Here is a 27,241-nt window from a genome sequence, read left to right as displayed (position 1 = left end):
GAGTCATAGTATATTATGCTGAAAAAAAAAATTAAGTATAGTATGTCCAAAAACCTGAAAAAAGTCATAGTATGTTGAAGTAAAAAATATCATAGTGTAGTATAAATAAAAAAAACCACAAGATGGTATGTAAAAAAATGATGAAAAAGGCACAGTATATTATGTTGAAAAAAAAAACTCCATAGTGTAGCATGTCAAGAAAACTACAAAAAAAGTCATAGTATAGTATGTCAAAAAGAAAAAAGTATGTTGAAAAAAGTATACTATGTATCGTGAACTATGAATCGTATACTATGATGAAAAAAATATAGGCATTATTGATTTTGCCCGTGCTTTTGAATCCAGCTCTTTAAATGAGACCAAATAAAACACTGATCATTGTCAACATTTATTGTTTACATTCTTATAAACATACATACATACATAATAGTGTCAAACTTGCAACAAAACACAAATCTCCTCTGCCACCAGAGGTTGATCTAGCCTTGTTTGGGCCAGTATTGCACTCTGGGTAATGTAGGCACAGTAAAGAGGGGAAAAAATCTAAGCCAGCTGTCAGCAGGCCTGTCACAGGAAAAACCCATGCAGCTTTTACACAGTACTCGGTCATAAGCAGGAATTAAAGCAGCTTCAGACTGATCGCTATAAATAGTCTGGAAACCAAAACAGAAGAGATCTAGTAGCTGAGGTCGATCATTGTATACGCCTCTGTCCCCTTTTATATTTCATAACAAATCCTAAAAAAAATTAAGGAGATGGAATTCATAAAAACAGAATGAATCTGTCATTACAGACGCTCTGTCACTAAACTCAGATTGGTGCAAATAAATGTGTAGTGCTTAGAAAAGATCTAAATGGGATGACACCCTGTATGTCACACATAAATGCTTTTAACAGAAAAAAAAATATTACATATTAGATGGTACACTGGCACTTCTGTGATGTTGCTGTAGTTTTAATTAATAGTCACTGGAGCTCAGACAGTTCAAATCCACGACAGATGAGCAGTACAGTTTGATATTTCCGGTTTCAGTAGTCGAAGTCAGTCCTTATGGCTTCTTTCTCTCTTTTTAATGGCACCACTGCATCGCTGGAGGCCATCAACTCAATAAACATTGTGCATGCACATACACACATTTGTGTTTGCATCAAGCTAACACAAAAAGATCATAAACTTTGAAAAGTCAAAAACTTGTAGTGGTTTAGAGTGAAAATCTAGAAATATACAGAAAAGATTACATGCAGACATTGTTTGTACAGCCTCAAGCATATCAGGATGAACATCTGTACAGTCGTATGGAGGAACACATATATAGAGCATTTGAATGTGCATGCATATTTGTCCGGGCTCCACAACATCTAGTCCCCACAACCAGCTATTACAGTAAATAAGCACAGAAATGCTACGTGCGATGTCCATGTCATTAGCCTGAAATGAAGCTTTGCTGACATCAGCTACTTCACCAGTGGATGTCCAAAATCCAACAGCAGCTTCAGGAGTGTCACAGCCAGCAAAGTAAGCTGTGCGTTAATAATGGGAGATCATGGCAAAGTGAGATGTTCAACAGCCGTTTGAAGTGACACTGGGATCAACTGGGAAAGCTTTTGATGAATGACATTGAATTTGGGGGGCGAGTGCTCTTCAATGGGAGGTCAAATTATGGGAAAGGGAGGAGGAGGAGGGATAAAGGGCTAGTGGTCAGTTACATAAGACCATGTGGACCCGCTGGCCGTAGAAGGGGTGACTGGAGCGCTCGGCTACAGCCCGCCTGGCGATCTCCTCGCTAGGGAAGGTGATCAAAGCCTCGCCGCTGCACTGGCCACTAAAGTTGTACAAGATGAGGATAGCATCTGGCTGGAGCTGCAGAAGAAGAAGGAAAAACAGAGACGAACATGTGAAACAATAGGTGTCACTTGTTTTGATGCAGTTGCGCCATGACAACACCAGGGGGAGCCCACAAAGCCGAGGATGAACAACACCCTGCATAAAGACTGTCTCATCAAACTGGTCCAGTTAGGTAGAAAAAAGGGAGATTCAAGGGCAGAGTTTAAGCAAAAGCAGAGTACATGCTGTTCCCAGAGGACCTGAAACCCACAATGCAGGTTGTGACGCCGCACATAGTAATTATCAGTTTGCATGCATTTAAGTCTTGCATCAAAATCAATTTGGATGCAAAAAAACGGAAGAAACAACTCACTGATCATATGAGCAATGACAGCAGTAAAATCCATTAGTTCAGTATGTTAGTGAATTACACATCAGAGCAGGACAGAGGGACACCATGCGTTCAGGACGTTAACTGGTAACAGCCGAGGTCGTGAGATGGGCCCCGGTACAGAAACCACGAGATGGTTTAATGTAGAAGGAGTGCTGAATCTAGACTGACTGACACTGCAGTATGTATATTATCACTTATTCTAAATCAATATTAATCCTACAGGAAATCAATTTTTGTAAAGGCAGAATGTGAATGTTTTTTTTTCTTAAGTTAAGAGAGTAGTTCTTATTTTTTGGCTGTGTTTTGGTAAAAATAATTATTTTAACTGACAATGTAGAGATGTTGAGAAAATTAAGACCAAAAGAGGACTGGTAAAATAGCAATTAAATTACTATTAAGAAAAGTTTGAGGAAGAAGCATACAAGTTTTCACTATCACTGCAGAACATGGATCAAGTCTGCAGGCTCTTAATCCAACAAGTGAAACCTGAGTGATTTAAGGGGACAATTTGGTCCCAAAATCAAAAATACATATTTGTCCTCTTACCTATAGTGCTATTTATCAGTCTAGATTACTTTGGTGTGAGTTGTCGAGTGTTGAAGATATCAGCCGTAGCGATGTCTGGCCTCTTTCCAAAATAATAGAAGGCACACTGCTTTAATTTTGTACATTTTGTATAATACATATTGCCTATTTGCTCATTATTTAAGAGTCAGGACTCAGCACTCCAAGCAAGTCTAAAAGAAAAGTTTCTGTTATAAGGGAAGATTTATTAGGGAAGCAGCAGGCCGACATGCCGGGTCAGGAGCTCAGAACCGTGTTGGCTAGATTGGGCAGTCCAGGCATTTAGATAGTTCCTGTCAAAGTGTCACCTGTCTGATATGTGTATAGTAGTTTTTGTTAATTATTTGTTATAATGTTGTAATATGTGGCATGTCATGCTAACCTTAGCGTTCTCTAACATGTGTCAGCAAGATGTGTGGATTATAACCACGTAAAGAAATATCAGGTTTTCTTTGGTAAAATCTCCTGATTTCAATTCAGTGAGCTTACCAGTGAGGCTTAACTCCCCATTTGCATTGGTTTGATGATTTGCAGGTTAAAGATGTAGCATCATTTAGATTTTAAATTATTATATTCCAATGTTTGAATATATTTACTGAATTTGACTGAAAAAAAAAACAAACTTATTCTCATCTCAACCTTTAACTTGACAGCAAATGACAAACTCAGTGCTTTCTTGTGTAATTTGATGATAGTCCATTGCTGCATGTTGTGCATTAGCCTACAAATATAGATGTCTTTTTAAGTGTAGGACATGCCCTCTCTGTCCACTCTGGTTCTCTGGTCTGGAGGCTCCTCTTACCTTGGGGATGAGTCCCTAAAGACAGAGCCATTCTTTGGGCTGAATCAGACTCCTGGCCTGTTCGCTCATCTGAACCATGCCGCTGTACTCGTCAGGGGCGTACTACAGATAGCATAATAATGAACGGACAGTCAGGGTGGGAGGCCTCCACATTGTTTCACACATCACAGTACACTGTTTCACATACACACACAAGATGCAGAGGTATATATTCTCAAAAATACTCAAGGTTTATGAAAAAGACACACCAAACCAGAAACACACACACACACACACACACACACACTGAACAGGCTTCATTTGAACCACACAGGGTGATTAAGCCTGTGATTGTGTGGTAAAGGACACCAGCGCTGGTGTGGGAACGGTTTTATCGCCCAGGGCCAGTGTGAGAGACGCTTCTGCAGCCAGAAAAACACACACACGCACGCACGCACACGCACACGCACACGCGCGCACACACACACACACTCACTCTGTTAAGGATACAATTACGGTAGTTCAGCCAACAGTCAAAACTGGAGTCAGCTTTGCTCTTTCCCAAACGCGCACGCGCACGAACACACACACACACGCAATTATCCTTCAGCATGTAAAGTTCTCCAGCGTGTAGCGTCCTTATTTGGTGTGAATTTGATGCTGGCTACCCCCTTAATCTCTCTCTCTCTCTCTCTCTCTCTCTCGCACACACACACACAAAAAGTACTCAATGACATAAGCCAAACAGACCAACAGCAAACCAAAGCTCTGTGCCACAACAACAGCACAACACCTCCACGTCAAACCCCACCCTTCTCCCTCTTCCGTCCCAGACGTGCCAAACAGCCAGAAGCCGCACCTGTCAGGGTTCATACCTGTTTCAGAGGACTCCACCTAATTTGGACTGGCAGCACACAAGTATGGGCGGGGAGGAGAGCACAAGTGCACACATGTCTCTTAATTGAATCCTACTGTGGTGTGATTTTACAAAAAGAAGCACCAATGGTAAATCTTTCTAGCTGCAGGGTTGAGAGTTCAGTGGACCAACAGCTCTACACTTAATAATGAAGGGTCAGAGACTGTGGGAAGAGTTCACAATCAACAAAATAAAGCCACACTACCTACTGTTACCCTGGTCAAGCATTTAAATTTACCATTATCAAGTGGCTGCTGTGACTGCGTATTCTTCTGCAGTATATGGCTGCAAATGTATGTCCTGGACATCTTTAGGGGGCCCTTACATCCCTGCAAACACCACTACACTTTTAGATCTGCATCTTTATTTCACTGTAGCATGTGCTGACCTGGTATCCCTGGAAGAAGCTGAGGATGTCCTTGACTCCAGTGTTGTAGGGCAGACCCTGCATCCTGACCAGGGCGCCAGGTTGAGGCAGCACAGAGGAGGCTGCGGCTGCAGCTGGGTGGGATTGGGCTGCGACTGCTGCTGCGACTGCACCTGGTGGAGCTGCAAAGTAGCTAACTGTGGAAGGGGAAACTGGGGGACTGGAGGGAAAGTAGAGCAGAGAGAGTTTTAACGTTGAAGGTCCAAATAAAGACAGATGGGATTCTTTTTTCCTGATTCACTAGAAGTTATCTTCAGCTGATGATGTACTAACCTGGGATAATAAGCTGTGTAGTTCATGTTCATATTCATGTACAGGTGTGGCTGAGGGGGGTAGTAGGCCAGAGTGTGAGCTGGGCTGTGTGTGGCTGTCTGAGGTGGTCTGGGAGCAGCCAGCAGCGGGGGCTGGTAGAGGGCAGCCTCAGAGAGGATTGTGGGTGGGGTGGGGAAGGCAGCGTAGGCAGTGGGCGGAGACAGACCTACACAAACAGAGATGTATACATACAGAGTCTGGTCATTTACATGTTGCGTTCAGTGCATGCACAGACGTGCCTGTAGTAAATTGTTGTATGAGGCAGTAAATGAGAAGTTACAACATGCTGCATGGGGATTTCAACATGTTACAATCTGCACAGAAACATTGTGTCTTATGTTACACTATGACGACAATCCTGACAGCACCATGAACCACTGAGTCCTAAAGACATATTAGATCTGAAGGTTAAGACCTCGGTCAGTTATGAAAATGAAAAACACTGCAAGAGGCCTTATGAAATAAACCAATTATTACTAAAAGGGAAGCTTGCAAAAGATAAAACTCAAAAATGGTTTCCTCTGATGAAGCAGTTCATCAAGTCAGACATGACTAATGACATGACAGTCATGACTAACAATAAGAGGAGCTGTAACAGTTAATTTATTAGCAAAGTCGCAGAAAACTAATACAAAACTATTTTGAAAATTCATTAATTTTTTGTCATTTTTTCTAAGAATAACGCAAAAAAGTTCCCTTGTAGTTTCTCAGGATTTGCTAGTTTTCTCTGATTTACATTATTGTAAACTGGACATTTTGGGATTTCAGACCAATGTTCAGTTTAAAACAAGACATTTTAATATTTGACCTGTCGCATTTTTAACGTTTTCTTAAAGTTTACAGACAAAAAATGTCAGTTAATCAAGAAAAAAAATTAACACATTATCAATAAATAAAATAACCATTAGCTGCAGCCCTTCTTGCCTTAGTTTCGGCTATTACTCATATCACTGCCAACATTTCGGGACACAGTGACATTGGCAGCCACAGCTGCAGATAAGGACAAACAACACAAGCACATAGACGCATATAAACTAATTTTAAATGTAAACCAAAACACTTCGTTTGAAGTTAAAATCATCTGTTGCAACCTTCAATTCTGTGAAAGACGCTCTGTGCGACTAATGGACATTAGACACTCGTCACTGTTAGTGCGGGTAATAACTCTCATCCTTAATTTGACTTTCACATTGGTGATAAAGTTCAAACAGTTAACTGTCAACATGTTTAAGCCCGTCTAGCAGAGTCTCTGCATGTGTCACAGCGAGGAAGCTGATGAGTAAAATGCTTTAAGAGCAGAATGACAGATAAAACATCTGAAAGAACAGACTGTTCCTTTACAGAACACGTCAGACCAGAGAGCCTGCCAATAACACCTATGCCAGGTATTTTATTAACGAAGCTTACTGCGTCTCTCAGGCCATCATACCTACAATGTAAACACACACAGATGCCAGTATGCATGTATTTACATACAAACAGCGTCCATCAGTGTGACGCTGCTGCCTCCCTCAGTGCCAAAACACTGACACTCAACACTGCCGACCTCGTGGAGGCTGAAGTGCTTCCAGGTTAGTCAGGGTCAAACTATGTGCAAAAAGAAATCACCATTGCTCTAATTTTAGTGGGTACAGCTACCTTTCTCAGGAAACTACTTAACAAATTTACAGTCAGACAAAAGGTAAGGATTTGTTGATCAAGGACAATTAAAAAGAAGCAAGTACATGGAAAAGTAAAAACTGAAGGTGCTCTCTGGTGGCTGCCAATCCCAATCTAATCTCCAGCACCAAAGACAGATATGAGCCAGAACAGAGCAAAGTACACAGAGTTGCATCAGCCCAGTCTCAGTCTTTGATTTCAAAGGAAAACAGAGACATTACTGCATAGTTTATATATTACTTATTATTTTATAGGTTATGATATTGGAAAAATAAGTTTGCTTGCATATTAATCAACTGGAGTTCATAAGAACAGTCCAGGAAAACATGTCTGCCAAAAGTTCAAGCAGCATTTCCAAGCCAATCAGTGTCTCAACAAATAAATGATATTAAAACATGAAATCCAAACATTGTTTAATCACAATTCTCACTACAAACAAGAGGGCTGAATTGGTGGCTTGATGGAGCATTCGGTGGAGTTCACTTACAGGGAAGCTTGCAGGGTGGAGGGGAGAGGCCGCTGCGGTTCAGGGTTCCTCCCATCAGCACAATGCTCATCTCCTCTGTGGAGCACTGGAACACCTCCACATAACGGTCCTTCATGGTCTTTTTATGGCACTTCTGGGCCACCATAAACGCCTTGTCAGATGATTTCATTTGGATGAAAGCGTCGCCAGAGGGTCGACCCTGCAGGGAGGACAGAAACAGACAGAACGAATCAGAGACGGTGAGAATACAGTGTAAAATGTATCCACCTGCAAAAATGACTGCAAAATTACACAATGGATTTGGCTTAACTTTGGTACAGGATAGAGAAAGCTGAATTCTAACTAAATGTCACAGATTGGAATCCTAAATACTTGTTACAATGCAAATACACACTTGGGAATATTATTATAATAAAATATATAGACTTTTGTTCTATCAAAGTAGAACTACACAAGTTTTTTGGCTTCAGCTTATGATTATGAAGTAACTGTTGATTGCACAATGTAGTGTCTACAGATCTATGACACCATCAGCATTTAGATTGGTTCCCTCTCAGACTTGCTTTTACTTTGCAATTCTGTCTGCCCCTGGGAAAATAAAGGCTTAAGTTACAGCCCAAAGAAGTGCAACCCCCCTACACAACCAATACAGGAAGAGGACATAACACTTTTGTTTTCCCCGGTAGCTATCAGTAGCTATCCCTAGTTACCAAAGTATCAATATAAGCTCTTTGCAGCTACTATCCCGCGAGTAGCCTAAATAGTGGACAGTGGAACAACTGAGGAACTGTGGAAAACAAATGCAGTGTGCTTTTTGTTGTTGGTAGTTGCTAGGCTCTGAGGAAAATGGAAAGGGATGTGGTTGACTTTGCAGTAGCTTTTTTATCCACAACATCATGATGTAGATTTACTTCAAATACCTTCAGAAATTAACATGTGCTCTGTCTTGAATATTTCTCTCTACTATTGTGATTTATGATCAAGTGACTTGAGGATGAAGGATGAGAACATTTGAAATGTTTTTAAGACATGAAGCTTTACAGCTAGATTCCCCAACCAGTCTGACCTGCTGGTTAAGCACCATGTGGACTCCATGGGGTTTGATGTCAACGGTGTGCTCTCCCATGAACTCCAGTATATCTTCAATGCCGGCAGTGTAGGGCAGGCCACGGAGGCGGACGCAGTCGCGAGTGCTGCTGGCTGCTGGAAGGTAGGGTGGCGTTGCGAGGACCGGCACAGGCACGATGGGTGAAGGGGGCAGTGTGGAGATCAGAGGTGCCGACATGTAGCGGTTCAGGACCTGCCAAACAAAGAAGATGATGATGAATAAAAAGACATTACTTTTTGTTTTCTGCAAATGCCTGAATCTTCCTACATTCAACAAAGTTGACTTCACACCATTCTCCACAGACAGAGAAACTCCAGCAGTTGCAATAAAATGCCTGACTACAGTTATTTACATTTCTGCATGTCCAAATGACATACAATAAAAAATGAACATAGAAAAGCATAAAAATTAAAAAAGTCTGAAGAAGGTATGGTCCACTTGTTATTAACATTTAACAGCTAACAGGAACAAGCTGACAGTCATACAGTTCACAGCTCATTCTCAGGGTGTTAAAAGAAATAGAATCGACATATTTATTGTGCAATAATATAAACGTTTTTTATGTTGTGCAAACTTTAGACTTTCGTCACATACTTTCGGTACCAACTCCTTTATGTTGCCATGACATCAGTTCTTTAGAAACCTTTCTGTTGTGGTCACTCCATAATGACTGATATAACACATAAAAAGGGAACTTCTTTTATTATTCACTGATGACAAAAAGGCTCTCAAACACATGGATATGTTACTTTAGTTACAGGAAAACAATTTTGGCATATTTTTGTATGAAACAGAAAACCAAAGCCTCAATTTCCTCTATTCATATTCTCAGTCTTAATCTTATTTTGAAACAGACATTACTGGAATTACATGACAAAAACCTAAATGTATTAAATATCTTGCTTACGTTAGCTTAAAACTAATGCTTTTATTTAAAGGACCTCCTCCTGCTCCATACACAACAGTAATGGCCTCTGTATTTCTCACATCAAATTATTTTGAATCCTTTGATGCAGCATCTCAACATATTTCCCCAGCACTAGTCCTAAGAATCTGATATATGTATCTTTTCACACCATGATAAAACTTCTCATCCAATAGCTATAGGAATTTACCTGTTGCACCTCAGCCGCAGTGCTCCGAAACAGCTCGATGTACCGCTTCCCCAAGATCTGCTTGTGCTTCTTCAGGGCATTCTGGGCATACTCTTCACAAGAGAAGAGCACAAAGGCATCACCAGTGGGCCGTCCGTCAGGGTACTTGACAAAGAGCAGACCCTCTGGACCATCTGTAACTGGGCTCTCAAGACCGAGGAAGGACAGCACTTCCTGGGGTGTGGCGGTGAACGGCAACCCTCGCATACGGATAATCACCTGATTCTCTTTGGACAGGAACTGGGCTACCTCATTAGATGTACCTACAGGCAGAGGACGGAAATGATTAAACACCTGGCATCATACAACCATCCCAGTGACACTCATCTGCGTGTTCTCAAACAAGGTATATATTTTTTGTTTTTGTCAGTTAAGCTAGGCCTTCAAGATAACGACATAATATGGCTGAAACTATCGGGATTTCTCCAAATTTATACTACCATAGTGATAAACATCATCATATTGTGCATCTTCTAAAAAATCAGTTGAAAAACGTTACAAGGCTACGACCATGCTAGCAGCTCTGTGTGGCTGTACTTGGGCACTGCAGCTTTCAGCAAAATGCAAACAACAGCATGCTAAAATCCTCACATTAAATTTAGTATACAATCATGCTAACATTTCTTAATGAGCATTAAACACAAAGTACAGCTAAGGCTGATGGGAATGCTATGAATTTACAGGTATTTGGTCATTAACCAAAGAATTGACTGGATTATCACAGTTAATCCTGTGGGAAACATGAATGCATAAATGTAATAGTTGTCTAGACAGTTTACTCTATTGCCCAATATAATATAATAAACCATTACATACTAAAGGGAGAGACATCATGGTATGAAAAAAGTGTGCTAAAATTTAAGTTGACACACTTGTACATGTATTGTCAGCAAAATAGCAGAAACAAAATACAACTTGTGGGGGTTCTGCTGGCAAAATAGCTGTTTTGCAACCAAAAAGTGTCACTTGCTTTGTCCAGCCAGCTAAACCATGTCAGATTTTTTTTACACAGCTTCATTTACTGACCCCATTACACAATCTTCTGCATTTGGTTCCGGGTTTGTTTTTTTTCTCCTTTGTTTACATCATGTTCCTCTTTACTCAGCTGTAGTTCAAGAGAAATGGTTTTGGGGAGAGACTTGCAAAATCTAAGAGGATGTGTTAACTATTAAATGATGTTTCAACTTCATAGCTTTCTTTGATCACTTTGTAACTATGAAGAAAATGTACTGTAAATGCAACAAATTAAACTACCTGTCCTGACAGATAAGGAGCATGTTGATGACCGGTAATATTATGATTATCATCCAGTGATCAAGGTAATAAACATTGTGGATATAAAGTTAAGTGGCCCATAGTGAAAAACTGTTTTACTGGCCAGCCACAATTTTTATTTATTTACTTTGTATCAAGAAAAAGGTATTATTGTCCTTGTTCCTTCTACTACTAGCTGGGAGACCAATATTTATTATTTGTATTGGACTGTAAAAGGTCAAACAAATCCTCAAATTTAACAGCTACAATATCAATTTCTTTTTAAAAACAGTAATAAAGGTGCCTGAACCTTCACAAATGATAAAAGAAAACGTATAATTCTCAAAGCTCCTGCATACAGTGAAATGCGTTAACTACATTAACAAGCAAATGCCATCTCGGTGCTCCTGAGCTATTTGCACATTTTTAAATTAGTTAATATTCATACATTTTTCTATGCAACTGAGTCCAAGTGAGATCAGCGCTAATAGCCACACGCAATTACAATGATATTATTAGCATTTTCAGAGAGTTGCTGATAACTGAAGCACATTTTTAAGGAGTGTCTACCTGTTTTACAGTCTGAGAACACCACTAGCATGGACAGGTCAGACTATAAATCCTAAATACTAAATCCTAAATAATTCTCTCAGTCATGTTTTAATTCATTGCCTAAAGTTTAAAGGAATACCTCTGCACCTGGTTGATCAGGGTCTGTAGCCTGGTGTCTGAAAATTTCAGTTTTATTTTTCTCTCTGCTCTTCTGCCCACTGTGACCTTTGATGCAAAAGCGACATTAATGCTCTGCTACGTGGATAATTGCAATCAGAAGCTAAAAAAAAATATGCACTCAGCTGCAAACCTTTGTGGGCATGTTTGCACTAAAAAAGCAATAGTGCAATTAATATCTGCTCTAAATGGGACATTGAGATGGGGCAGATAGCAGTTGTAGGTGATGCAGAAATCTAGGTGCTATCAGTGGCTGCAATCTATTCTTTATGAATTTGCTCATAAATGTTCCATTTATAAATGCAGCTGTGTCTTGTCTGCTTGAACTATTTGCTTAAAGTCCAATGGGCTGTCAATCTGTACTGATCTTAACTCATCTGAGTAAAGTCCACAGTCAGACAGGCAGCCTCTGTAAGTAATCTGCTCTGTGTGACTGTGTCTCTTTGTCTGCTATCTCTGTCCTGTGTCGCTGTCGGCTGCTGCTCTCTGGTTCGGAGGCCCCGGGCTCTGCCTTTGTCTCTTCACACCCCCTTTGTACCAGCACTGAGCTGGTTTTTTCACCGGCCGTCAGCCGCCTCTCTCTCGGGGGAGTGCAGCTTGAGGCTGAACTGAACAGGTGAGCTGCTGTTAGCCGAGAGTGAAATTTCTCTCCAACTGGCCTCTGAGGGGTTGGGCTGGGGATGAGGAGGTGAGGAAGGGATGGAGGGGGGTAGTGAGGCAAGTTCTTCACAAAGCATCTTTTATTAGTCCTAGATAAGCTGCTGGAGAGTCACTGGGATGAGGCAGAGACACGGGTAATTGGAGAGAGAGCCAGAACGCAAAAGAGATCCCCTATTTTACGGTCACTAAAGAGCTGCTCTTTTATAGATGTGGTCTTGTTTTTCCTCAAAGATGCGGGAAAGCCATGAAATAAAAGTCTACCTCCCACTAACAGAAAGCCTTTCACCATCACTCCTCATAAAAACACAGCAAGAGAGAACAGAAAAAAAACTTCTGAAATCTGACCTCCAGCAATCTTGAGGAATTCCTCTCCTGTGGCCTTGTAGACCTGAGGAGACAAGAGAAAAAAACTGGATTTAGCCATAAAGAACATAATTTAACTATCACTTAGTTTGGAAGACATTACACAGTTTCACTTCAGCTACCTAAGCAGGGGTGTAGTGCTTTTTGTTTTAGTACCGCAGCACATCTTCAACAAGCATGCGTGTGTGCAAACGCTCAGTTAAGTTGGGGCTCGTATTGTAGGTTATATAACCACTGTTTATACGGTGACAAATTCACATGCATTAGTCAACTTCAGCTATAAAATGACAGGATGACTTGCTGCCTTTTCATCTTTATTTGTTAACAGATAGCTAGCTATAGCGCCTGCAGCTAACATCAACTTTTAAGGTAAAATGTGTTCTTGCATGTTACTCTGCATGGGTTAGCGACAATCAAACAGCAAACCTTTAATGGCAGAATGATCTCACTCAAAGAAAATAAAGGAGGGAACTTTTGAAATGAGCACCAGCAGCACTACACCCCTGTGCCTAAGGCCCTGCAGAAGGGTCTAGTGTTTAGTGAAGTGTATTTTAAAATCACACTAAATGTAACAGGATAAGAAGCAAATGCTGAGTCTAACCTCAATGTAGCGACTGCCCATGTGGTGCTTGTGGCGTTCCAGAGCCAAGTCTCTGTGTTCTGAGTTGATGAAACGCACCAAGGCCTCGCCGTTCCTCCTGCCCTGAGCGTTGAGACACAGGGCCACACCACCCCTGAAAGACAGGTGCGGAGATACATGCATGAGTACAAACACAGTTAATGGCATGAGTCTATGGTCAGGAATATAACTGTTGCAACAGGGCCTTGACAGTAAGGTTAACGGACTCTAGGATCATTTCATATCAATTAAAGGAACAGTTTGGGAAATTTTCAATACCAGTTTAGAAAGAGCCAGGCTGGCAGTTTCCTCATTTAGTCTTTACATTGAGCTAAGAAAAGCAGTTGCTAAATCCAGCTGAATATTCAAAATGCGGACATTTGAGTGATATAAATCTTCTTATTCAACTCTTAGTAGGAAATCACATTTATGATTTAGTGACATTTTAGAAGAATTACATGAGCTGCCATGTTCTAAAATTTTACATGGATACAAGAGAAAGGTACACGCACAGCAGAGCTCCCTTTAGCTTTTATTTTATCTGAAACATTTTATCTGACACATAACTCTTCTTGCAATAGTTATGTATTTATATGCATGTGGGTTATTGCCAAAGATCAGCGTCATGTTGAAATGTTGCTTAAAAAAGAAAAAAAAAAAAAAGCTTAAAGCTTAAAGCTGCTGTAATCTGTCTCCATACTTTTCTATCATATTTAAGTTCTTTTTTTGATATTCAGCACCTAACCTATTGAGGTTTTATGGATGTTTAAAAGGACTGTTTTAACCTACTTTACAAAATGATTAATGCCTTTAAAGCCATTACATCAGCAGTCAACACTAATCTTGAAGGGCTCCGTTCAAAATTTAAAAGAGCATTTTATATGACCTACACAAAATGGCAAAAGTGAGAGCAGCAGCTGTTTCAAAAAAGGAAAAACAGCCACAAATGTGCAAAACCACTTTGAAATGTTTTGTTGCAGCAGTACTTCAAATAAAGTTCATTGGAGTAATTGGGGTGTTGATTTATGTCTGTCTGTTGAATTAAGTCTATCATGTTTAACATACTTTGCGATACTGAGGCCTTTAAAGAAGCGAGCAATGTCTTGGTCTGAAGACTGCCATGGAAGCCCTCGCGCTCTGATCACTGTTTCACTGTCCACTGGCTCCGTCTTACTGCTGAAAAGGAAGGGAAAAAATAGCATCTTGACCATATTTAGAAGACAGAACATTAGATTATTAAAACATCCCTGCAGATGACTTTATCTTTTAGAAAAAACACAGTCACTTTAGTTAAATGTGAACAGATTGCCCACAGTTTGCAGACACAGAGACAATTCACAGTAAGTGCTCAACACAGTAACACACTCTCATGATTAAATGTCAGCGGGTTGTCAAGGTGATAAAGGCTTTTGACTGTCTGAGAGCAGCAGGATTTGGTGTTCTGCTACCAGATAGCCAGCTAAGCACTTGATGGCAAAGTTGGACAGCTTTAATGACACACTTGTGGTTTCCTTGTTGCTGTAATCAATGCTTAGAGCCCGAGGTCTGAGAGCTGAACATGGCTGGAGGGGGGTTGTCAGCCTGTAAACAACAGACTAACAGGTGTGGTGGGAACAAAGACGGAGTGAGAGAAAAGCGTTGAAAAGTTCACACTTACCATGTGCCGGAATCAAACTTGTACTTCACTGTTTCAACACAGGAGAACTTGTGATCTAAAAAATAAAAATAAAATTGTATAACTGAGTGTGTTGCTGGATCCAAATGGATGTCCAAAACAATGTTTTCTCTTTTCTGTGAACAGGTTCACCCTGCCAAGCATTGTGTGTTTTAAGCCCTCTGCATTCCTGTTTCTTCTCACACTCAAAGACATACTTGGCTGTAATTAAGCTAGAGGCAACTGCCACAGTCAAGATAGACGATGATTAAAATGGGATTTAATTACACTGCAACATATGAAGAGTGACCTTACATCCACCCACACTGCACTAAATCATCTAATGTAGTATAAAATAAAGTATAAGCATATCTCTCTCGTTAACTAGCGAGACATTCTTCAATGATCAACAAACTACTTCAAGTGTTCTCTGACTCTTTGTACTTACCTGTTCCAGTTTCTGTGAAATTAAAAAAGAGGCAAGACTGGCTGTGGTTTAGGGGTATAACAATCCATCAATTCAATGATCGATGATCCAATATCATGAGTGTAAATTGAGATTTTTTAATTACCATGGGACATTAAATCGCGGCAGACAAGTAATGACAAGCAACCAAGAAAAAAATGATGAGGATTTTTACTCCCAACAGAGCAGAAAATATGGATTTCGGATAAAAGATAGGTCATACCACAGAGTGCATGCCATATGATGACAATGCAATTGCAAGATAAAATACTGGGGAAACAGGGCGACCTGGCGACATCCCACTCCACTAACTTTTAGTTCTTGCTAGAGCAATATTAGCTGCTCTGCTTCAGCAATCTTTGGCTTAAAAAACTTGCATGCAGGCTGCAATTCAGTGGCACTATTCTGCTGGGAGATGACTTAAAACACTGTTGAGTGTGAAAAATTATAAATAATACATGTCATTTTTTAAACTCTGAGCAGAGTTCAAGTCTGCTAGCCGCAAGCCTAATTTATGCAGTGTAAATGTGCTTAGGCTAATAATGCTGACAAGCAAAAAAAAAGTTTTAATGCTTTCTGAGAACCTTGACACTTATTATTGAGCTGAACTATTTACTTTGTTAAATGTTCTTGTTATTAAGCCATGTTTTGTGTGTGTTAGTGGAGTCAATGCAAAGTAAACTTTATGCACTTAAATGTTTACAATTATTTCTAATTACTGATTTGTTGTTTTTTGTCTTTAATGGACAAAAGCAAAAAAAGGAGGGGTTGCAGCTTTTTGTAAAAGATTATGTTAAAAACGCATATAAAATCATCTGGTACCTATCACAGGCCTCTGAACTGAATCAAAATGGCCTTTTGATGTACTTTGTAATATCAGCAAATATCGTATCACTGTCCAAAGAATAGACATTATATTGCAGTCACAGTGTTAATTTTATAAATCCAAAACCATCAGGTAATCAAAGGTAGCTTAACACACACCAATAACTACTTGCAAACATGCATGCCACCACACTGGTCATATTGCTCATATGTAATTTTCTGCTTTCTCTGTGCAGGTAGTTCTGTGTTTAGCTTCAGCTGCTAGCAGTTACATGACAGACGGAAAACATTCAGCTTCTAGTTCAATGTCAGCTTGTTTAGATTACAAAGTTTGGCAGTTACTCACTGTAGGGCTCAGCCAGGATGCCAAGTGTCAGCTGCACCATGCTGGTCACCTCCCTCACCCCCATCGACTGCTCGGAAACAGCAGGGAGCCCAACATCTACAAATGCTGTTAAGGAAACTGACCTGATTTTGATTTTGTACTGCTTGTTGACGTGTCATGCGGCAAGGTTTCTGAGTCTACATCCTTTTACAGTAGTAAACTGAATTTGGAGAGAAATCTCCCTGAAATAGACAGTTAAAAAGGAGTATTTCCAACACAGAGTATCAATGAGATGTGAGCACTAATAAAGGATACATTCCAACATGGAGGTGAGTGTGAGCCTCTGCGCAGGGCTGGCATTGGGGCAGCATTTTTGAAACTCCTTCTTCAAGTCCACAAATGAAAAGAAACATTCAGGAAGGACAAGATTCTGAAAAGGAAAAGACAAAAAAACAAAGGATTCAGTCAGTGTGACATATTGGACATATCAGGAAACTAGCAGACAATGAGATGAAAAATGGAAAATTCAGTCGAAAAACGTATGTACATGCTGACATCATCTTCAAGGATCAGAGTTACAACCAGGAAAACAAAACATCATCAAAACATTCAAAAGAATTTCAATACTTTTTTCACTGTTCAATGCACACATTCATTAAGGAAAGAATTGGTACCCCTGAAGCTCATTACTTTTAATTCCAACACAATTTACATTCTCCCATGCAAAATACATATCACTGAGCCTTAAGAATAAGTGTTTTGCAAAAGAATGAAATGCTAATGGAAACACATTTTCATTTTGGATCTCAAGATACTAAAATTTTACTTAACGGGCATAATGTTTCTGCAATGACAGTAGGAACCATTACCTTTTTGGAGGCTTCGGGGTGGAGGGCCTGCCGGATAACAAGGGGACTGTCAACACACAGTGCGAAAGAGCTTCTGCCGAGGCATTTTACTTCTGATGTTACCGACTGCTGGAACTGCGTTATGAAACGTGGAGGAAGGAGAAATTAAACATGGTTTTTATTACAAAAACACTTTAGAATTTGTATCTATCACAGTAAAGTAGGACTGATAGTATTAAATCTGAACATATTGAAAATATCTAAAATAATCTTTATTTTGGATCATCTCATTTAATTCAAACATTTAGTGACCTCATGATAAATGTGTCAAATCTGTTGTCAGACACCATTATCTCACTGCTACGTGAAAGTGGGAATTGCACAGTGTGCTTTACTCTAAAGACAGACGAGTGAAGGTAGTGTTGTGTGTGACATTTGACTGTTTGTTTCTCATAAGGAACAGGGCTTGTCTAACAGGTTTTAGTGTTTGTCTAGAGAGGGAGGGAGCAGACAAAGGAGAGGAATGATCACACCACTAATCACCAGGATCACCGTTTTCTCTTCTTAGCACGACCAACAGTCACAACCAGACAAGAGCAAAAACAACCAATACATCCGACCTGCCTGCCTCCTCTTTAAGGAAACTTTGACACAACACCCAAACCTAAATACCTGCAACTCCCACATGTGTACTTGTTTATTCATAACTACCGCATTCAATGAGCCCTATTCCTTAGTGTTGTGTCAACTTGTTGCTGGCAACATATAACTGTGGAGGCCATCACTTCAATATCAACACACACTTAGGAAAATTACATCTAAGGTCGGAGGAATGCATTTTTTTATATATTCATTTCTTTTTAAAATAATTTTATAGGACTCCAAGGGCTGCTAAGCTGAAATTATTACTTTTCTGTAGCTATGTTTAGCAATTTTTGACCACTTAGGGCTACAGAGACTCCAAAACAATCTCACAGTAATTGAGCCTTACAAATAAATTAATAAATAAATACTATAAGTTTAGTTAAAAATTGTTAACTTTATTCTTCTGGTAAAAACAAGTCTAAAATTCACTCACATTTTTGCACCAGTCAGTTTGCTCGACCAAATTATTTAAAAAAAAATATATATATATATATTCTTAGGTTGCCAAATGTTTAGCTAGCTTTTTTTTGTGTTATAAGGTCTGATTTTCTTAGGGTGCAGATTTGGTTGAGAACCATTCAGAGTCAACCATTCAGACAGGCAGAACTAAACAAATGGAAGCTGTTGATTCTCAGAGAGATCTGTAGTGTTAGTATTAACAATTTGACATACAACTGTTACTTGGTTGGTTCATTGTTGATGAAGATCACTTAGATTACTTTGCATAATATTGACATCATGATACCTTTTTGAAGTCATACAGACTTAAATGCCACTTGTATTCTTTTTATGCACAATGTTCCCATACAAGATGGAGTCCAGCTTTTGCCTGTGTGTTGGCCACCTCAGAAAGTTGTTAAGTTGGTTTTTCCCTTTTTTCTTTCCCAAACCCTCACAAGTCACCCCTCTGTGCCTGCAAAATTAGATCGTCTGGGTGAGAGACCACCCAATACCCAGTGACTGAGTAGTTTCACATGGCCACTGGCTATATATGACAGATCTTCAGACAGTGAGAGAGTATTAGAGGTGCGTGTTGAGGCATGCTTCTTAACAGTCGAGGAGAAATGCAGGGCTATTTGGAAACACCAGCCAGCTGCTGACAAGGGAACAAATGCTTCAGGGTTAGATTAAGGGGGTTTGGTGTTGAAAGACAGAAACCTGAAAGAATCATCAATTTGAGAAAAACAGCTGGGCATATTACTGGTCAATGAAATTTGTGTTGAAAATAATATTAAGTTGTTGTTGTTGTTGTTGTTTTTTTACTATTATTTTTTCAAGTTGTTTTTGCTGTTATGCAATATGAAATAAAGTCATTACCATTCTTCAGCTGAGCCCATTGACCTCTTTCACCCCACCCTCTAAATGTTTCAGCATTTTTCCGGGTCAAAGTCATGTGAAAATACTTCAAATTTCAAAAATAAACCTGCAATATTCAAGCTGCCGACCAATATACAATGTTCAAAAGTGTTGTCAACGTTCTGGTCATCACATATGTAAATGACAACAAGAACAATAGGTAAACAGGTACATGCTCAGGTGTGTATGTAACCACAATATTCTGCTTAACTAAAAGGTGGAACCCGGAAACAATTTGTGAAACAATGCACACAGAGGACAGGTCTATTTCAGGTACTTTAATTATGATGCATTATAAAATAATATAATTCTTGGGATGTCTTGGCAACATTTAATCTACACACCCCTTCTTGTTTTGTTCCACGTCAAGTCAAATAATTTTACAGCTAACGTATACAAACTGATTTGACCACAGTATCAACATACCATCTCAGAAGCACAACCTTGAAGTGCAGCCTTTACAACAAAAGCCACTGTTAGAGTTGACCCAATTGTCAAAGTACGCAGCAAACAAGAAGCGAAAAAGACACAACTGGGGGATTAAAATTGCCTAAATTTCACTCGTCATTTCATTCATTATATCTTCATTAATCCAACTCAATGCCTGAAGCTTTCACTGCTAAAACAGTAAACACAAAAACCCCAAACTATGTCACTCCAAAGTTGTGTAGATTAATGCAGCAGCGCATTTTAAGCATACGCATGCTGCACAATGTCATGTTTACAGTGATAACAGGGCTGATGTTTGCTCATAACTGTGCATGCAGCTCCGCCTTGGCCAATTACCAAACCCGGATTACCAGAGAAAAGCAAATGTTTAAGATGACGTAGCGGCACACCCATTCCCTTTCTCCACTGTGACTAAAAACCGAACCTAAATTGAGCGAACAAGTTTTACAGAGGACAGATCTTACACCGACAACAGATTGGTCGAGACAACGTGCCATTGAGCCAAACCCATGAACAGACCTGATTGCTTCCACCTTGAATCAGCTTCATTTCATTTTCAACGAGTATTGCGTATATAGTGGTAAACACAGTATTGTCCTTCACATGAAAAGGATGTTAATGTGTGAAATGCAAAAAAAAGAAAAACGAAAAGAAAAAACACCCACTATTAACATTCCACTTTCTGATAAGTTCTTCTGTGATCTTTGCAACTTACTATCCAATGAACATCATGCCAATAAATATCTAGGTACTACTTTGAGAAAAATAAATAAATACAGTCTTTGCTCCAATGATATAATCATTGTTATCATGCCTTACTGGCACTCTTTGCTTTCCTTTCACAAACTGGCAGCCAATTTTAACACAATTCACACATCCTGTATGATAATGCTACCCTGTAGTTAGAAAAAACATCCATTATTTTAGATCAATTCAATATCAAAAACTTATTCTCCGACATTATTTTAGAACCAACTGATGTTACGGAAACAAATTTCTCTTAAACCCACTTTCAGTCTCACTCTACCCTCTGAAAAAGTATTTCTGCACATGAGGGGGAGGAAGTGGCCTTTGAACATGGTCCTATCAGAGTTTGCTCTCCAGTGAAGCCGGACTGTTTGTATGCAGAGGTGAGGTGGGGTGGTGGTGGTGGCTGAAACAAATTCAGATAAGAGCAGCAGGGAGTGTCGGGGCAATCCCTGTGCTAGCTGTTTGAGGCACATAAAGTCAAACACACACTGCCACCACAGCACATTAGCACGTCTCATGACAAGTTAAGAGTTGCTCGCTGCTTATATTCAGAATGACCAAATAAAACTGGGCAAAATAAACACAGATCACAGACATTCATGCAAATGACAATTCCACCAAACCCAGTTTCTACAAAGTTTTTACATTGTAAGCGTGTGCACCACCAGACCAAGCACAAGAAAATTACTCAAAGCACTCTGAAATTAAGGGAAAGACTAAAAATGATTAAAAAAATCCAAACTGAAACTAATGTCTAAAACCTCAAAAGAAAACATGTCTCCAGTGTGTGTAAAATTCACAAACATGTATTCAGTAAGAAACCAATCTCCAAAAAAAAATCTTCCAAGCTGCTGTGTCATATACAGTCTACTACCACGTTGTCTTAGATAGCATTTATCTTTAAACAGATTTAATTAATCCATAATTCCATAATCATCAACCATATTTCCCATGTTTTTGTGTCTAATGGGAACAACATTTTTTACAAATTAATTTTGTACAGAGAGAGAGCACAGCACCTGCTCAACTGGCTGTAATGTAACCACTCAGGGTAATACTGCACCATCAATATACATCCACTAAAAGTTGCTTTGCCACTGACAGACTCAGATTGTTACTATAAGTGTATAAAAATAAATGTTTTTCTTTATCTTTTTACCCTCTTTACCCGAGGGCTACATTGCAACCTGTTTTGTAGTTCTCCCTCAACCCTGGACCAATTTCAAAAAATTATGTTCCCATTAGTCACTTGGACACAGAAATATGGGAAAATAGGGTCCAGGTTTCAAAATAACGAAGTATGCCTCATGTCTTAGTCATATTTCTCTCAATAACTTGCTTTCTTAAATGAATGCCAATGTAGTCATTGTAGCAACAGGCATAAAACATCAAAATTATTAAGACCTTCTTGAACTTGACATTTTAATATTATGAGTCTTGCAACCAGCAATACCTTCCTCATCTCAAATTCAGGTTCATACAAGTCAGGATTATTTTTGTGTGTCGTCTTTATGCCGCCTTTTGCTGAAGTGTTACAATCCAGGCTGTGTGAATCACTCTTAGATGTTTTATCAAGTTTTCTGTCATAATATTGTTACTTTTCTAAGCAAGTACTGAATCAGTAACTAAACTCAATGCTAAAGCCAATAGTCAGTATTTCTGGCTTTTGTCTAAAACTGTTGACAAACAGTGTCACAACAACAACAACAACAACAACAACAACAACAACAACAATGAGGCGTGTGAGGTCTATTATCATGTGCAGCTCCCTACAGGCTGTGACATGCTGTCAGTGAACCAGACTGAAGCCAAGTCTGTACAGTCAGCAGCAACCTGACTACAGCTAAACCATCCAACTGAACTGCAGCACTCTCTCTCACACACACACACACACACACACACACACACACACACACACACACACACACACACACACACACACACACACACACACACACACACACACTCACTCACTCACACACTCACACACTCACACACACACACACTCACTCACTCACTCACACACTCACACACTCACACACTCACACACTCACACACTCACACACACACACACTCACTCACTCACTCACACACTCACACACTCACTCACACACTCACTCACTCACACCATTAAGTGTTCATATGTAGTTCTTTAATATATATCTTTTTTAAATTTCTTCTTGAGTCCATTCAACTGTAAAATATTGGTTTCAGAAAACATTGGTAGTAAAACATTTAACTGCTGAGTTTCTGGTTTCTTAATTCTTCTAAGAAAGTAATCTGAATAACTTTTGGTTGTGGACAAAACAAGACATCATTTTGGGCTTTGGGAAATCAACATTTTCTGACATTTTATAGACCAAACAACAAGTCAATTAGATGAGAAAATAATGGACAGATTAATCAACAATGAAATCAATAAATGCTAGATGCAGCCCTACTCAATTAAGTATTTTTTTTAAATATGCAGTGGGTACACTTGACTAATTTTATTGTTGATCAGTTTGTGTGTAAGGGAACAGCATTATCTATCTTAAACATGTCTGTGGGACAACTGACAAAGGCAAACATAGATCCAAGTGCATGTGGGACAAACACTCATGAAATTAATTCACAACCACAAAAGAGTTCAGTAGGAAATTTAGTTGGCAGACTATATGGACGCCAAGTGTTGGGCTGCCCTGCTAATCTCTTCAGCCTTCTCTCTTTTAATAAATCTTTCACCAAGGAGAAGTGACAGACGACCTTGGGGGCTCTGACCACACAGGTCAATACAACAAGCCCACCAATAGGAGGTCACTGCTCGTATCTCTCTATCATTAAATGAATTCAATGACAGAGAAAACACACATAAAGAAAAGACATTTTTCTAATTTCCAATGCTTCAAACTGTGTGGAAAAGTGTCCATTTCCTTTACCTCCCTGTACCAGCAAGGATAAAACTAATCTTAGAGTGACCTATAGTGAGAGAAAGTAACCAGTGAGACAAAGGTATGAAAAGAACAAACTGATTGCTTGGGTTAATATTTGAAGGTTCAGCACACAAACTAACCTACAGTGGAGCTGAAGTATCTCCAAGTCTGTGTGCAGCACAAATGACTTCAGCATTTAGACCAAACTCCTATGAGATTTTAACCATTTTAAGCTATGTGTACAGTGTCCAGCAACATCAATGCTATAAAGTCCCAAAAAGAATTAAAGAAAACACCCCAATTCTCAGCTGATAACTCAAAGCTACCTGCTTGTGCATGCCTGGTATTGAGACCACAGCAGCACTAATAATGCACTGATAATGAGAGGTTTCTCAACTATGACACACTGAAGGGGTGGGAAAGGTGCAGTCAGTGCAAGCAAATACTCTTGCAAAGGTGGCTGAAAAACATGTTTGGCAACATAAGCGCTTTTGTCGAAACATACCTCCTAACAGGGAGGAACCAGAAAGCAAATTTGCGTCTTAGGTCATAAAAAGTGTTATGTTGAGGATGAAGCCTAGGATCTGAAAGCATCCCCTCCTGTCTGTCTTGGAGCCTAAAACAGAGGTGCGGTCCCAGGTAAACATTCCGCCTTCCAGATGTCTGCAGCACACATCAGGCCGAGACATGACTAGACCTGCGACTCCTCCTTATCTGCACATGCCTCGGGCTCTGCCTGTCCTAGCCCCGGAGCTTTTACAAACTGTCAGCAGAGTTTAACTGTCAGGACCAAACCAATGACATATCTCAACCAGGTGGAAGACCATTTTTCTAAAGGTCATCAGGGAAATTTGACACTCCTCAAATTCACTTACAGCTCAAGTCAGGCTTGTCACGTCTCATCTCGCTCTGGGCATTAACTGTCAGATGAGAGTTGTCTCAGTTTAATTAGCTCATGAATTTGTCATGGCAAATATATTTTATGAGTTGTTGCTGCAGTTTTTATAGTGTATGCATTAAAGTCCAGCTGCAAGGCTATTCACTAGAACGGGCTGTCTGTCCCACATAACACCCATTCTTGCATCCCTCCACTGGCTTCCTGTAAAATTCAGAATAAACTACAAGATCCTGTTGATAACATACAAGGCATTGCATGATGTCACCCCCAGTTATATTTCTAATCACCGTGTTCCTTATTGTACTTCTTGATCCTAAAATCTTAGCCTTTTATTGATCCCCTGATCAGGCTGCAAAAAGAAAAGGTGATGGTGCATATGTTGTTTTAGCCCCTGCCCTCTGGAACAACCTTTCAATCCATCAGATTTGCTGAATGCTTGTTTTTAAGCATCTTCTAAAACCTTTTTAGGCAAGTCTTTCTATAGAGCAACTATGTATATAACCATGTGTGATGTTGTTATTTGTTTGTTTTAGTCTGTCACTTATTGTGGTGTGTTTTGATAATGTAATCTATTGCCACTTGATCAATGAATTAATTCACTCATTTATTTTAGGTGTGTCTGTGTGTGTGTGTGTGTGTGTGTGTGTGTGTGTGTGTGTGTGAAGCACTTTGTTACTGTGTGTTTTAAAAAGTGCTTTATAAACAAAGCTTCACTTACTTACTTAACTTACATTCAATAGCCTACATAAATGGGTGATTTCAAATTAAAATTGCCAATTTATGCAAACATGGTGCATAACTGAGCACCAGGAGTTTTTAGGACTATTTTATAAGGAGGGAATTTTTAAATATTCCTTATGGAGAAATGCACCATGATATTTCAGTGACCAGTGAGACTCACCTGTTGCAGCACTTTGTCCAGGGGCTCAGCTTTAATGATGTCGTCCACAGTAAGACCTGTCTCTTCTTTACACTGGTCTGTCAGCTCCAAAGTGTCTGGCTTGACAAGACATCTATGAAGCTCCCCAACCTGTGAAGGCATTTAGCGGTTCATGGCGCATAAAACAGCGTGAAAAAAACAACATTATGCCAGATTATAGACTCTAACCCCCCACATTCAGGAAATTACAAAAGTCAAACAAACAATTGACAATGTAGTTGCAAAAAGCACTTAATTGTCAATAAAGCGTTTTTCATATCAAGAAGCTGACATGCCAAACCAAAACAGTGTGCTTTCTCCATGAGGTGAAACAACACTCCTCACCTGCTTGTTAAATTTCGGTCGCACACCTGTAAAAAGGTGAGGCGTCTGCACTGATATTAGCGTTAGCTAGCATTGGAGAAAAGCGGGCGACGGACGGTTTCGGAGAGCACACCATGTTGATTTAAATGTCAAACATACTGTTGTACTACAGGTAGACACTATGCCACAAACACTCTGGGTACATAAGAAACCGTACAACGAACGAACAGGTCAGGAAGGTCCGTACCTTTTTCTCATGTAGATCCACAATTTGCCACACCAAGAGAATTATTTCCCTCTCATCCGAACCCAGTTTACCCCCATTTGCACCAGCTGTTGCCCCAAAGAACACCACCAGAGTATCACTGTGCGAAGCCATCAGGGACCACAAGGGTAAAAACTACAATTAAAGCAAAGATTAAAATAAAAATAACACGAGGGTTCACCTTTTTCCAAGTGATAAGAAGAGCGAACAAAAGGGCTGGAAACTCAATTGAAACGGAGAGAGAAAAGGGGGGAGATTATTTTCAGAGGAGCCACGAAAGAGTTTTGCGGTCAGAGACTCTACCTGTTGAAGTACTTGAGTGTGTTCTATCCAGAGATACTGGTTTAACTGGTAAAGAAGGGTGGAAATCCGTGTTTCTTTCACACGAACTCCATAACAAGCCCTGGAGTCTTTTCTCCTCCTCTCCTTTCTATTTTTTTTCCCGAGTTACCTGTGTGGCTCGGCCTCTGCGCGAGGAGAGTTGCAGACGCGTCGTCTATTGGCTGGTTTGGAAAGGTGAGGGCGGGACGCTGGGGCGAGTGCTGTAATCTCATTGGTCAGATCTTTTGAATCAGGAAGTAGTCTGGCAAAACAGGGCTGTAATATCTCCATGAGGCACATAACCTACTTATGTTTCACATTGATGTTAGAGAGTGCAACTAAATGCAAAACAACCTCAAGATACATCTGTAGACATTGGACAACTTTAGAATTTTTTGAGAGGGTTAATGTGTTTATTATTTTCCATCAAAAATAATAAACAATATTAAATATATTTAATACTTTGATATATAATATATATTTTCCAATTGGGGAGTTTTTCCGTATCTGCTGTGATGGTCTAAGGACAGAGGGCTGTCATATGTTGTGTGTACATACAGCCTTCTGAAGCTGAATTATGATTTGTGATACTGGACATTATAGATCAAATTAAAATTAAATTGAAATTACTATGTGTTCAGCCTGTTGGGGCATGCTTTGTGACTGGGCTATAATGAACTTTGACTTGATTAATCTGTAAAGCACTTTGGGTTGTTTTGGGGTATGAAATGTTTTGTGGTTTTGTGTTTCTTTGAGGTACTTTTGTGTCTAATTTTGGTCATTGTGTGCCTCTTTCGAGTCATTTTTTGTCTTTTTGCAGTTGTTTGTCCATTTTTGTAGTGCATTTGTGGTCCCATACAGTTTGTTCGCATCTCTTTGTAGGTTGTGTTGTGTCTCTTTGTAGTCGTTTTGTGTCTCGTTGTGATTGTTTTGCCCATTTTTGCAGGGTTAGGCTATTTTATGTCTCATTGCAGTTCGTTTGCATCTTTTTGTTGTCTTTTTCTTTTACTTTGCAGTCTTTTTGTGTCTCT

At 39.7% G+C, this 27,241-nt stretch overlaps 1 protein-coding gene across 3 annotated transcripts; it reads right to left on the bottom strand.

Moving 5' to 3' along the window:
* Positions 1-382: 382 nt before the first annotated feature.
* esrp2 (epithelial splicing regulatory protein 2) lies at positions 383-26,312 on the bottom strand. Of its 3 annotated transcripts, XM_042509849.1 has the most exons (17): positions 26,193-26,311; positions 25,872-26,024; positions 25,283-25,411; positions 17,392-17,505; positions 16,838-16,952; positions 16,544-16,639; positions 14,910-14,964; positions 14,318-14,428; positions 13,235-13,367; positions 12,616-12,658; positions 9,589-9,890; positions 8,432-8,665; positions 7,366-7,564; positions 5,181-5,385; positions 4,869-5,067; positions 3,586-3,687; positions 383-1,861 (listed from the first exon to the last, which is right to left on the bottom strand). In XM_042509849.1, exons 2-16 carry the CDS (start codon positions 26,001-26,003, stop codon positions 3,601-3,603), a joined length of 2,154 nt encoding a protein of 717 aa, XP_042365783.1. In that variant the 5' UTR covers positions 26,004-26,024; positions 26,193-26,311; the 3' UTR covers positions 383-1,861; positions 3,586-3,600. The 3 variants fall into 3 exon arrangements, with proteins under 3 accessions (XP_042365783.1, XP_042365864.1, XP_042365938.1); XM_042509930.1 differs by having other exon boundaries at positions 14,318-14,425; positions 25,872-26,312; XM_042510004.1 differs by lacking the exon at positions 383-1,861 and adding an exon at positions 4,440-4,468 and having other exon boundaries at positions 3,633-3,687; positions 25,872-26,311.
* Between the last annotated feature and the right edge of the window lie 929 nt (positions 26,313-27,241).

This window comes from Plectropomus leopardus, chromosome 1 (assembly GCF_008729295.1).
Source record: "Plectropomus leopardus isolate mb chromosome 1, YSFRI_Pleo_2.0, whole genome shotgun sequence".
Taxonomy (NCBI): Eukaryota; Metazoa; Chordata; class Actinopteri; order Perciformes; family Serranidae; genus Plectropomus; species Plectropomus leopardus.
The sequence above is the reverse complement of the archived record's forward strand: the minus strand, read 5'-3'. Positions and strand labels throughout refer to the sequence as shown.